The sequence below is a fragment of the Manacus vitellinus genome, unplaced genomic scaffold (assembly GCF_001715985.3).
Source record: "Manacus vitellinus isolate BGI_N305 unplaced genomic scaffold, ASM171598v3 scaffold_5_pilon, whole genome shotgun sequence".
NCBI lineage: Eukaryota > Metazoa > Chordata > Aves > Passeriformes > Pipridae > Manacus > Manacus vitellinus.
The window spans coordinates 31,696,491-31,709,219 of record NW_021940682.1 but is presented as its reverse complement, the minus strand read 5'-3'; the positions used below and the strand labels follow the sequence as shown (position 1 = coordinate 31,709,219).

General features: G+C 41.3%; 1 protein-coding gene across 1 annotated transcript in view; it reads right to left on the bottom strand.

The window, feature by feature from the left end:
- PTPRB (protein tyrosine phosphatase receptor type B) overlaps window positions 1-12,729 on the bottom strand; it is a 63,583-nt gene that overhangs the window by 39,306 nt on the left and 11,548 nt on the right. The window contains 3 exon segments of the mRNA XM_018080509.2: window positions 1,872-2,150; window positions 8,867-9,086; window positions 9,088-9,141. Of these exon segments, the coding sequence (XP_017935998.1) occupies window positions 1,872-2,150; window positions 8,867-9,086; window positions 9,088-9,141 (553 nt within the window).

Genomic DNA, 12,729 nt, shown 5'->3' with positions numbered 1-12,729 from the left:
TTAGCCATGGCTGCACTCACACTAGTCACTTTGACCATAAAACAGATCGTGCACACGCTCCTAACAGATGCCTGCATACATTTCGGTAAACATTATGGCATTACTGCACCTATGTCTGATTTACACCACTCTAAACGGGATTTGAATAAAACTCCTTTATTCAAATGCTCCACCTAAAGAAAAGCATAGCCACCTCCAGTATCTTAATTACTCAGGCCTGAGGCACAGTAGGTACTGAAATGGAGGACTGTGCTGCAAGCTAGATGGAGTGCGTTTACATTCTAACAATACCTGTGAGATTTAAAATTATTGCACCCCACAACAGGAAGAAATAAAAAAGTCTGAAGAAATAAAATGAAACAAGAGTAATCCCCAAAACAGCCCAGTTGACAACAGCGCTCATCTGTGTGTCTTAGACACGACAATATTGTTTATGTAAATTATGTCTACATGATGACATTTCTGTAGGAGAAACTGTACCTTGCTCTTCCCAGAAATTAAGGAAAGCAAAGGCTGTTTTTGCCTATGTAAGTGTTTTAACTATTGGACTCTAGTAGGATGTCATCTTATCTTTATCTTAATGACCACAGAACACTGTCCTGAAAAACCTTCCTAAAAAAAATCTAAAACTCAAGTTCTGTGGATCAGTATTTCTTTGTGAAAAGAAACAACCCACAAAACCCCAAATCAAACCAAGCCACCAAGCAAACAAAAACCCCAAACAACCAAACAACCCAAACCCACCAACATTCAATTTTAAAGTTCTTAAGCTGCTCCACATTTTTTTTCCACTTCCTTTTCAGGAGTGCAGCTATTTTGAAATTCAGAGAAAAAAAGCCACAGAAAATATTTTTTTAAAAAACTCACAAGCTCTATATCTCCCATTCAGGTCAGTATGAATCATGGAGTTAAACTGTCTTTAGTACTTTCACTTCAGTGAAATAACCAGACTACACACTGCCCCAATTCACTGAAGAAGTTGCCACAGGAGTCAGGGCACTGGGGCTCAGACTGTTAACACCTAACTTTACATGTTTAATGGAGCTGCCCACATTAAGCAGTGCAGCTAAATTAGCTGCAGACACACTACGAGCTAATTTACCTGCTAACTTTGTTGAGTGGTAACTTAAGGAGTTAAATAAGCTTACGGTGTTTCTAACTTGGAACACGAATCACTTTTTATTCTGAAATATGTCCTATAATATTATTTGATTATGGTCTTAGCTTCTTGTTTTGTTGTGACGAATTCCTGTGAAATCATGCCTGTCCGGACTGAAAACTGCTGCTCTCCCATCCCACAGCCTGGGTTATGATAGAGAGGTTATAAAGGTGGCCTGCTGTAAGTCCTGAAAAAGTGTAGGAGGTCGGAGAATCTTCCTGATGAATCTCATGAACTGGGACATGATTATCTAGTAACATCAACCTGCAACAATTCACATGCCCAAAGCCAGGAGACCATGAAGCATGGATAGTGTCTGTCTTGACACTGACTTGGATATTTTTCACAGGGGATGGCACTGTTGGTATAGAAAAAACACATGCCTAAGTTCTAACCGTTATCTCCATGATCTCAGCAATTTTGAATAGATTTACTTTTGAAAGATGTTTGGTTTCTTTAGGGTTAGTGAAAACCCAGTCCCAAATACCAACACAATACCAACATGACTCCATTCCATTCTTAGCAAACAATTCTTTATGTTAGTCAGATATTCCTGTTTTATTTCTATTTATCATCAATAAGTACTTCCAAAAATATATATAAAGATCTTGCCATGTAGAAGAATTATATACATTTGCTAATTTCAACATGCAGAACTGCAGACTACTGTATGTGGTTTTAATCAGATGAATTACAGTAATAAAAGTCCTACCAGTATATCCACTTATGTGAAGTTCTGGGGTAGTCTTATTTCCAGCGACTGCACTGAGGACAATGTTGTATTTATTCCCAGGGATGAGATTAAAAAAAGTATTTTCTGTTTTTGAAATGCTTCCTGGTACAGAGACTTCTTGTATCTTTTTATTATCATCATCAAATAATACTAGGTTATAGAAGTCCACCTTTCCTGAGGAAGGATCCCATTGAACTTCCAAGCTTGTGAGTGTAGTCTTTTCCTTATTAATCTCCAAACGAGATGGCGGCAAGGGATCTGTAGTTAGGAAAAAAAGAGAAAACTTAAACCATTTCTTGCATTACAATTATCTGAAATTTTACACAACAGCACAAAAATTCTTCCAAAACTCTCCCTTTATCATCATCGTGCTGCCAATTCTTTTCAAAATGTCTTTTTCTTTCGATTTATAAACACTGTGTCACTGAAACCTGTCTACAAGAGAGTCCTGCAGAATTCAGAAATGTTACTTTTCTGTATTGGTACACACTCATTGACACGTAGCAAAACACTTCCACTGTGGATGTTTATTACAAGCTTGGAAATCTGCTGATAGTAAAACTGTAACAGCTTTAATAAAAACCAGCAAATTACACTCAGTGCCTCAGTATAATGTAGCTTTATAGATACAATGGCAGCAGCAGCTTTAATTTCCTAGCACTCACACTAAACGCCATCACTAAACACTTTATCGCTAATGGGCGTGAACATTTACACAATTTTAAGGGCAACAATCCTTTGTTTTTAGTATTAGCTTCAACTACTTCAAACAGAGTCTGGTTGCTTTTATTCTTCAGGTGTATTACATCACTCACAAGACTTCATGCAAACTAAAAAGAAATGTATTACATCTTGGTGTACTAAGGTATTGACATTTATGTCTCCCAATAAGGTTAAGCAATTGCCTATTAAAAAGGTATCATAAAACAACCCAAAGCAGCAAAATCAAGCCTTCACAAGTTGGGAAGTTAAAGGATAAGGGTTCCCCATCAATTTAGGAACTAAATTTGCCTTCCACAAGAGTACACTCTGTGCTACTCTTCCCTAGCATCAGACAGGGAATGTATGGTGCATCCAGGCTGAGAACTTCAGTCTCTATATGACCAGCACCTTAAACACAGAACCTTAAACACAGAAGAACAAGACCATTTTTCCAATGTAGTCATTGCTGTTTGGTTCCCTGAACAAAGCAGACAAAAGGGTGTGAGATCACATAACTAAAAAATACACTGTAAGGGCTAAAATGACAAAGTCGAACCTATACCCACCCTACAAATACAGTGGCAGGAGAGCCTAGGATTCTTTAAGCTGCTTTTTCTTCAAAGCCTGGATGGTGCAGAGGGTGTAATTGCTTCATACAAAGCTGAGAACATGGTGGTGCCAGCTATTGGTGGTGGTATGCTTTATCAATCAAGTATATTAGGAATGTCAAAGAAGCACCTCGTTCTTTGGAGACATTAAAAAACTGACTGGATATAGTCCTGGGCAACTGGATCCAGGTGGCCCTGCTTGAGCAGGAGGCTTGGACCAGATGACCTCTAGAGGTCCCCTCCAACCTCAACCTTTCTGTGACTCCAAAAAATACTGTGTCCCTTTGAACCCAGGTCTCTGCTTAAATTCAAATTCTTTCTTTGGACAACAGAGATGCTAGTGCTCTTCAGAAAAAGAGATAAAAATTAAATTAAAAAAATCAATCAATAAAATGAACTGTCTTTTCTTGACTGCATTCTTAAAGGCCAAATTAAATCTGCTTAAATCTGAAAAATAAAAAAAAATAAAATTAAAACTCAAGTCAAAGACTAAGCACATAAAACTTCAGGCCAAATAGATAAAACTTCACCCAACTACAGCAATTGAAACAGGAGGTTTTAATGAAAAGTGCCAGGAAATCTTAACAATAGGCTTGACTACCAGCTCCACCTATAATATATACTAAGCCACTAACGACTATTATGTTGGCAAAAGTGAAAAGGGGGGTTATAATCTCATTCCTTGAAGGCAATTGTTGTAATCAAAAAGGTCAAACTTTGGGAGTCAGAAATAAATTCCAGCACTAAATATGATCAGATCCACAGCCAGCTGAAAAGGGTTTTATTTGGCTGACGTTGAGAGAAAGTTGTGATAACTGTCAAGAAGTTTACCCTCTTTCTGACAAAGTTAGAATAAGGTTGACTGTTCTTCAGTCCTGCATAAGTAATCAACATTGTAATCTGTATTATTTGCCAAATTTGACAAAAGAAGATATCTACATTTTTAGAAGCACTTATACTGTCCTGGGTAATCTGTCTTCTAAGGTGCATGAGCAAAGAAGAAAGTTGCGTGCCTAGAAGGTGAAGTTCAGAAATTCAGACTTTATCTAATCTATCTGGTCCAGAAAACAAAACACTCAGTGCTTTGTACATCCGCTAGAACAAAGGAACAATGAGACTGGGAAGTGCCTGGACTGAAAGAGCCCTGGATGGAAACAAACACTTAAAAAACCATTTACATTGTTATACAAGTCTCTGCTGGCAATGATACAACACTGATACATCACAGAAATGAAATACTTTCACAAAGATATTTTTATACCATTTGATAATATATGAATTAATGTCCCCTAGTCTACAAAGGCATCTTTCAGAAGACTTAATGGTGTTTGAATAATATTGCAACTCCATTTTCACTTTTTGGGAAGAGGATATGCTTTGTGTGCACAGCTGCTGCAGATCCAATTCACAGACATGATAGATATGGGTATGTCCAACCCCAATGACATGATTCCCAAGTACAGCCTGTAAGCACAGAAACACACCCGCACAATGCAGGAGAAAAAATTACTGGGAGATATGAGCCCAGGACTGAGCAGTGGGGAATTCCTGCCAGTCTCAGCCATCTTCCTACCAAATTATCAATTTCTTTCCTAGTTTTCCCTCTTCATAAAACAATAACCTACTTCATAAGGACTTTTCTGAAGATTAAGTAGAGGGCTGATTGCATCATCTTAAGTACAAATATCCATTTCTTTGGGATGATATGCAACCTCAAAAATCTTTAAAACATGGTTATTTATTTACTTCTTGTACTCTGTCTTTTGAAATTATGATCATAACCATTACATGATTATGGATGATAGAATTATACAGTCCATAGTTAGAGCTATGTCACATATGGCTCCTACAGATGGCTAATAAATCAGATTTGTCCCAAATAATTTGAAATTTACAGGAGTGAACACATGGCCAAGGCATGTCTCTGGCATTTACAGAGTTACATATTACAATGAAGAAACACTCTACCAGTCTGCACCCTAGAAGGCAGAATTTTAAGTTCTTTTCATTCAAATATTTAATGGTTTTTCGAATAAAAAGTTATTTACCTGTTAGTTCTCTCAGTACAGAAGGCTCGGATTAGGCAGTGACATAATATATCACGGCAATATTTTTGTAGAAAACAATTTTGAAATAGCATTTATAAGCCTACATTAGAAGACATATTTGAAAGCGGGGTAATTGCCAAGTTGTTTTTCACAGCTCTCAAGATGATATTTCAAATCTGAATTTCAATTCAGAAATTTAACTGTAATTTAGGATCTGTTCATATACTACTGTTTTTAACTAGAATTTTAATTAAAGACCTAGTCATTCACCAAAATACACAGTTACACTGGTGCACAGACATTCGGAGAGTTAAGAACTTAAAATGTATTTTATCTGAAATCAGGAAAGACAGAACTCTACCATCTTTTGTCATTGAGCAGCTCTCAGTGACAGAAATAGTTTTACTGAGAACAATAAAGGATATAACATGAAAGGACCAACAGTTGTGTGTGTTATCCCAATTTTACAATGTCAAGCATGCTGACTAGTTGTATGGTGTTATGTGATGCTTCATGTATATATGTATATAAAAAAATCCCGTAACAAATTGTAATTGTAAATATTAATGTGAAACAAATATGCAAACTTGTGCCTACTAACATCTGTAATCTCAGGTTTGCAGTGGAAAATTAGTCTGTTGCTCAGAGTTGATAAATGGCATTATCAGTTTTTTCTTTCTTGCCTATTCTACTAAAATATCAACTGTCCCCACTGTGTGTGTTTGCATGTCTGTGTATCCCTGGCTTATAAAGTGCATATGTGACTGTATTGTGCATTGTTTTGATCTATTTTACTTCTGCTCTACAGGATTAAATACTTGTTGTTTTGACAACCCATAAATCAAAATTTCTTGAGTAAAGAGAGTCCACTTTAGTGGTCTAACGTGGATTGTTGTACCAGTATTCCATACATTATTAGATTTCATGTCTCTGCATCCATAAGAGAAATAGAAGCTGCTTTTCTACTCAACGATTCACAAAGGTGAATCTGGCGTTACTTGAGAGTTTAAGCAATCTTGGTGAGCTGCACCATTATTCTACTAGAATATCAAACTTCCAAACAACACAGATTGTGATTTTAATGTGACATTACATACTCAAAAGGCCAAATGAAATTAGGAACTTGATACTCTCCAAGCCTTCACATTACCACTGCAACTACAGTATGCAGTATTCATCGCTTTCACCTTGAGTTCTTAATTGGAAAAGTTTACGTGCAAAATTTAACAAAATATTTTGAATGTTATGCACTTAACTACTCAAGCACTTTGTATAAGAAACTTGATGAAAACTGAACTCAGAACTGGCACATGAAAATTTTAACAGGATTGAATCTGAGCAAAAAGTTAGTTTTTGAAGTAGGTATATAAACGAATCTGAAACTTTTTCTGTCTGCATTTATTGTGTCAAGATGATACAGATGTTCAGATCTCATTTTGCAAAAGATAAACATATGAGATGGGATTCCTCTCCCTTCAATCAACTAAACTTCAGGTTCCTGGTTCAATCTAGCTTCCTTTGATAGTCCGTGGAAAAAGCTGGGCACCTTCAAAGTACAGCTTAGCCCATGTTCCTTAGTAAAAGAGCTCAGAAACGGAACCTCACTGAATACCAAGGTCAGAATCATATTTTTAGATGGCCCATGACAGCTCAGTTCTGCTACCATTGAAATCAGTGGAAATTTTGTTTACAATATGGCTGAACATACGGCTTATACTTCCATATTCACAGGATGATTTCCAGAAACACCTGCCTATGGACACTCAGGCTCACAGTAGATCATAAACTAAAACTACTGACATCAGAGCTTGAAGAAAACTGGTTTATAATGCTGCCCCTAGTGGAAACTTACAGAGGATTGATCCTCTCTCATTCTTCATCGAAAAGCTTAGTCTGTACAGTACAATACAGGTTGTTGACAGGCATAACAAAACCATTCTTTAGAAAAAAATGACAAATTTTGGATTTTGTGCATTTTACTGCATCAAGCAATGCAACTTGTGATTGAATCAAGGGAAGCAAGGAACCACAGAGCAATATGAGTACTGCTTTTTGCAGGAAACCTTCATGGTTCTTCTATTCTTATTTCTTGCTTTTGACAGATCTCTGCTATCCAAAATCCAAACACAAATCTCACTTCAACTATGGTCCACTAATCTGCAGTATTTCAACTTAAATCAGACTTTTCACTTTGATGTCAGCTATGAAATATGACTCTAATCATCAGTTGCTATCAATCACTTTCATCTTACAGCCTTGCAAAATCTATTTAGTGATAAAAAATTAATAAATGGCATGTACAAGCTTCTGTCTAAACGATTATGCATTAATCAAAATAAGTTCTAAAGCAGTATGTTTTTCTCTACTTCTGTGCAAGTGTTCAATAACAGAACTTTACTATACAGAAATGACGGTGATTTGTACCCATCACTTGATAACAGTTGATCTATTCTTTCAATTTTCACATTACAAGTCATCAATATTAAAAACAGTTGGTATGATGCACAACACTGATTTAAATCACTGTCTGCAGAGAAACCATTTTTCATTTTTACCAAGTGACGTGACTTGTGCTTAATGTATAGCTATCACACCAGCAGACTTGTCACTAGACTTTTTTTAACTTATCAAAGCAAATTAATGGAGGGTATTTAGTACATTTGTACAGTTAATGCAGGGAAAAAGCTCTGACAGAAAGTGATATCTGTGAACAAGTAATTAAGTATTTGGCTACTGTAATCTTCAATACTAATACTGCAAAGTATCTCTCTGAAACTAACACTTCGGGAGCAAATCGGGGAGGCATTTAATGATGGACCTTCTTTACAGACATCTCTGTTTTGGGTCTTGAACTACCACCATTAAGAGGTTGGACAATATTATATTTCATCATCATAAAAAACCCCTCCACTGGTACAGGTAGAAAGAGTTCAGTTCTGACACTGCAGCTGTTGGCCCTATGCTGTCCATTGCTTCACAGCTGAATTGTTCACATGCACACACAAACACAAATGCAGAAAGGGAGCCTTCCCTGGCAGCACTCTGTCAGACTACTGGCTCATTTTTTACAGTCAGTCATGGATGTGACACTATAAGTGCTCTGCACACAACTGTACATCATAACACCTCACTAGTGATATCCAAGGAAAAAACAGAAGCAAGAAGTTTCAGCCTTTCTGACTTTTAAACTGTGGTTGGACAAAATAAAAGTATGGAAATGGGATAAAACGGTAAGCTATCCTTGAAGAGGATTTACCTGCTATGAAATAGACTGTATTTTAAACACATTAAACAACCTGTCACTTGAGTAACTATGAAGACAATGGGGTTGCATGAGCACAAAGAATGTTATGGGCTACTACTTCTTAAAGCATTCTTCTGACCAAGTCTCCTCACAGCACCTTCTCCTTTCAAACCTGCTCGGCTAACTGTTGGCAGTGTTTTCTTCTGGCAGTGGGCTAAGGAGAACTTAAGCGCAGGGCTGCTATGTTCAGCAAACGCTGTCCGTTTGCCGTAGCTGTAAATGCATCGCCCTCCTCCTCTGGGAGCAGGGTGAAACAAGGGGACGGGAAGGAAAAGCCCGGCGTCCCTCCCCGTGCACCTGCCGCGCCCGTACCTGTCTGCACGGAGATGTTGAGAGCCTCCCCGCCGGAGAGCGGCTCGATGTGGAGGTGGTACCAGGTCCCGGCCTCCAGGCCCCGTAGGGTGCAGTCGTAGGTCCCGTTGCCCGCGTGGGCGGGCTGGCAGCCTGTCGCCTCCCCGTCCTCGGAGCGCCCGCTCAGGCTGAAGTTGCAGGCGCGGCCCGCGGCGCCCCAGCGCAGCCGGACGCTCTGCCCCGAAGACGCGCCGCTCCGTCAGGTTGGCGCTGCATCCCGCCTGCCCCAGCGCGGCCTGCGGAGAGCGGGGAGAGCTCTGAGAGACCCGCCGGCGCCTCCTGGGCTCAGCCCCCAGCCCCGTCCCCGAGCTGTGCCGGTCCGGCGCGAACGCACCCGAGTGTCCCGAGCTGCGACCTGCGACGGGAGACCCTGCACCGCCCCCCTCCTCCCGGCCGCTCACCTTGGTCAGGGCCAGCGCCGTCCATAGGGCGAATCCCGCTCCATAGCTCAGCATCGCCGACAGTTTTTAACCCCGAAAACCCTCGCGGGGAGGGGAAGAGGAGAAGGGACGGAGGGGTGGGGTGGGGGGCTCTGAAGAAGTGAAGTGGCGGCGGCGGGCCCCGGGGGCCCCCGCTCCCCGCCGGGCTCCGAGCCCTGTGCCGGGCCGCCGCCTGCTGCATGCGCTCGGGGCTGCCCCGGCCGCCGAGCCGCCTCCCTGACACCGGCCGGGGGGGCTGCCCGCCGTGGCTGAGGAGGAGCGGAGGCGGGGAGGCGGCCGCCACTTCCCACGCTGCCATTCTGACCCGGGCTGACTCTGCCGGAGCCCTTCCCGCCGACTTCCGCAATCAAGAGGCGATTTCCTCGCGTCTCGCTGCGGGGGGTGAAGCGCGGCGATCCGGGACCTGCCGCCCACCGGGCAGGCGACCGGCCTCGGGGTGCCGCCCCTCGCTCCTTATGGATCCCACCTTCCTCCCGGCTCCTCTCCCACCCCACCTCTCTTCCTTCCTCAACGCTTCCTCTGCATGCCGGCTCTCCCCTGGGTCTTGTCTTCCCAAGCGTTCCTGCTGGTGCATGGGGGCCCCTCAGGCGGTGCCGTTGTTGCTGGGGTGCGGCACTCTCACCTCACGCTGGCTGCACCTCACTTGACGCTGCCTTGCCTTGTCTCATGGTTGCATTGCCTCACAACCTCCTCACCTTGCATCTGCCTCGTCTCATGCCCGTCTTGCCTTACAGCTGCCTTGCCTCATGTGCCTCCTCATCACACCTGCCACTCCTCATGGTCACCTCGCCTCACACCTGCCTCGCTCCATGGCCACCTCACATCGCATGCCTGCTCTCCTCATACCTGCCACTCTTCACAGCCACCCCACCTCCTAGCCCTCCTCTTGGCCTCAGCCATCACTAACCCATCAATCCAGCTCCTGTATCCCAAACACTGATGTTTTAAGGGGTTAGCCACAGACCACCAAGGCCTCCATCCTCTCCCTGGCCCTATGGCATTGCGACCAGAGGTCTTGTGTCCAGGAGAGTCCCAGCAGAGCCTGACTCTGAGCTGACGTCTGCAGCAGAAGAGTAGTCTGTCTGTGAGCAGTCATCTCAGCTTGTTTTGTTCTGCATCAACCTGTGTCCTTGAAACAATTCCTTCCCACATCCCCAAATAACTCCCAAGCTAAAATTACACACACCACGGAAAGCAAGAAAGTTTCTCTGTTTTCACATTGCACCAAAAAAGCTGTGCACAACTCCAAGTTGGCTGCTGTAAAAATGGAAACTTGCCATTTCTGCCATGCATGCCCGTTTCCTCTTTGTTTAGGTTTCAGCCTCTTAAAAATCATGTATATGTGTATGTGGGGTGAGGGAAAAGAAATGTAGCCAGAAGTGTTTTGCACCTTCAGATATTCAAATAGCAGCCATGGAGTGAATTTAGGATTGCATAAAGGGGAAAGAATTTGACATTTACTTTCTTCAGTGGGAATGGCACAATTCTACGTCTTTCTGTACTGCATGATGCATGTGGGATTTTAACTTTTAAAAGCAGTACCTCAAGCAAATTGAACACTGTATCACTTTTGCCCCATTTTAGGGAGAAAAAGGTTCTAGGTTTACAGATGCTAGTCTGCCTTTTAGGGGAGCTGCTGCTCTAGGATTTTTCTGGGCAATCAGCCTGTCAAACAAGATACAAATGTCTGAAAAACCTTAGCTCTCATTCTTCTGTTCTGAAACCAAAGGTCTGAGCACTCAAGGGTGTTACCCACACTTACAGAAAACTTCATTTGTCCCAGTGGAACTCTATGCCTGGTCCTAAGTACACTGTACTGAAAGTGCTGGGCTCTATTCTGCAAAGCTTAGGATGATTAATAACTTTATGAACATCACCTGAAGTGACAATATAAATATGTATTGATTATTATGCCATTCTCAAGTCCATCGCAGAACATGATCTCCCTCAGAAGAGATGTTTCACATACTTCAGACAGGAGGAGGGACCAAGCCCCAAAGAGCTAGCACAGGGGTAAACATACCACTGATGGGAAACACAAGGTGTGTTTCTTAGACCTAAACTGGGATTCAAATGATATAGATGTCTGGTAATCATTCAAGGTGAGAGAGTTTTACAGTGTGATTCCATCTTTAGATGATCATGGGTTTTGGACCTAATGGCATAAACCACACTAGTATTTTTCCAGCACTAGAGAAGCAGAGATCTGAAGGCTTATTGGGATGTTTGGATTACTTCAAATTCCTCTCTGTAAATTATAACATTGCGAGTAATTTGTGTTTTCTTCAAAAGCAGAGCTCACATCATTATAGGGAGTTTTGAAAACATCCATAATCTGAATTTGCAGGGAAGATATAATTCAGATATTTAGGTGTAAGTTATTTAAGCTGATGTAATATGTGAAAGGGAAAAAACATAATCAACACTGCAAACATAAAATTCAGGGGAAAAAGTGGAACCTACCACAAATAAAATTTAAAGAGTTTTGGAAAAAATATTTGTTTGTCTCTTCCAGATAATGTAAGATAATATGTGGAGAAAAATGATGCTATTGCTTCTCACAAGTGCTCGTAATTTAGAAGTTCCTACTTTATTAGTCTTATTCTTGCTATCATAGAATCTTTATCTTTTTGTATTAATAGGGAAGAACTGGTTTATTACTGGTTTTGAGACTTCCTTCTGTATGTTATCCAGCAAAAGCTGCTGCAAGGGTAAGGTCTGACACAGATGCCTATGCCAGCACTGCAGTAAAACAGGAGGGTCCATCATTCACTGGTGGCAATATATTTATATAGAATAGCCAACATAATGCAAGTAATTGTTTCCAGACTGGTATTGCATAAATGGGCTTTTAGTAGATCAGCAGTCACACAGCCTTTAACACTTACTGATCTGTGTGGCAAGCCAAGAAATTAATTAAAAAAGAAAAAAGAACTGTAAATGAGTTTTGGGAGTTGCCGGACGTGTCTCTAATAGCAGGCTCCAAAGTCCCTTTCAGACACTTTCCCAAGGTTTCCTGAGTTGGTTTTTTTTTTAACACTAGCCTCTCTGTCTCTCTAATCAAGAGGAAATGGGCTTTGCATAGCTTTTGTCATGGATTCAAAGTGCAAGCTGCAGTTTTACTTGAAATCCAAGGCAGCTCTAAATCAAACATTTTGTTCAATTGAAATGTCACTATTGTCCCCCCAAAACGGGTATGCACACAGCCAAATAATATCAAGGCTTTACTTTTACAAACAAGAGGACCCAGCTTGGGCAAATGCAGTTCATAGAAGGTATTGTCTTCCTCACAACAATACTCAGCACTCAGTCTACGTGTTTTTGAAGTATCGTGTTAAATCCAGTTAATCCTCTAAACGTTCCTGCTAGTTTGACAAAAAATAT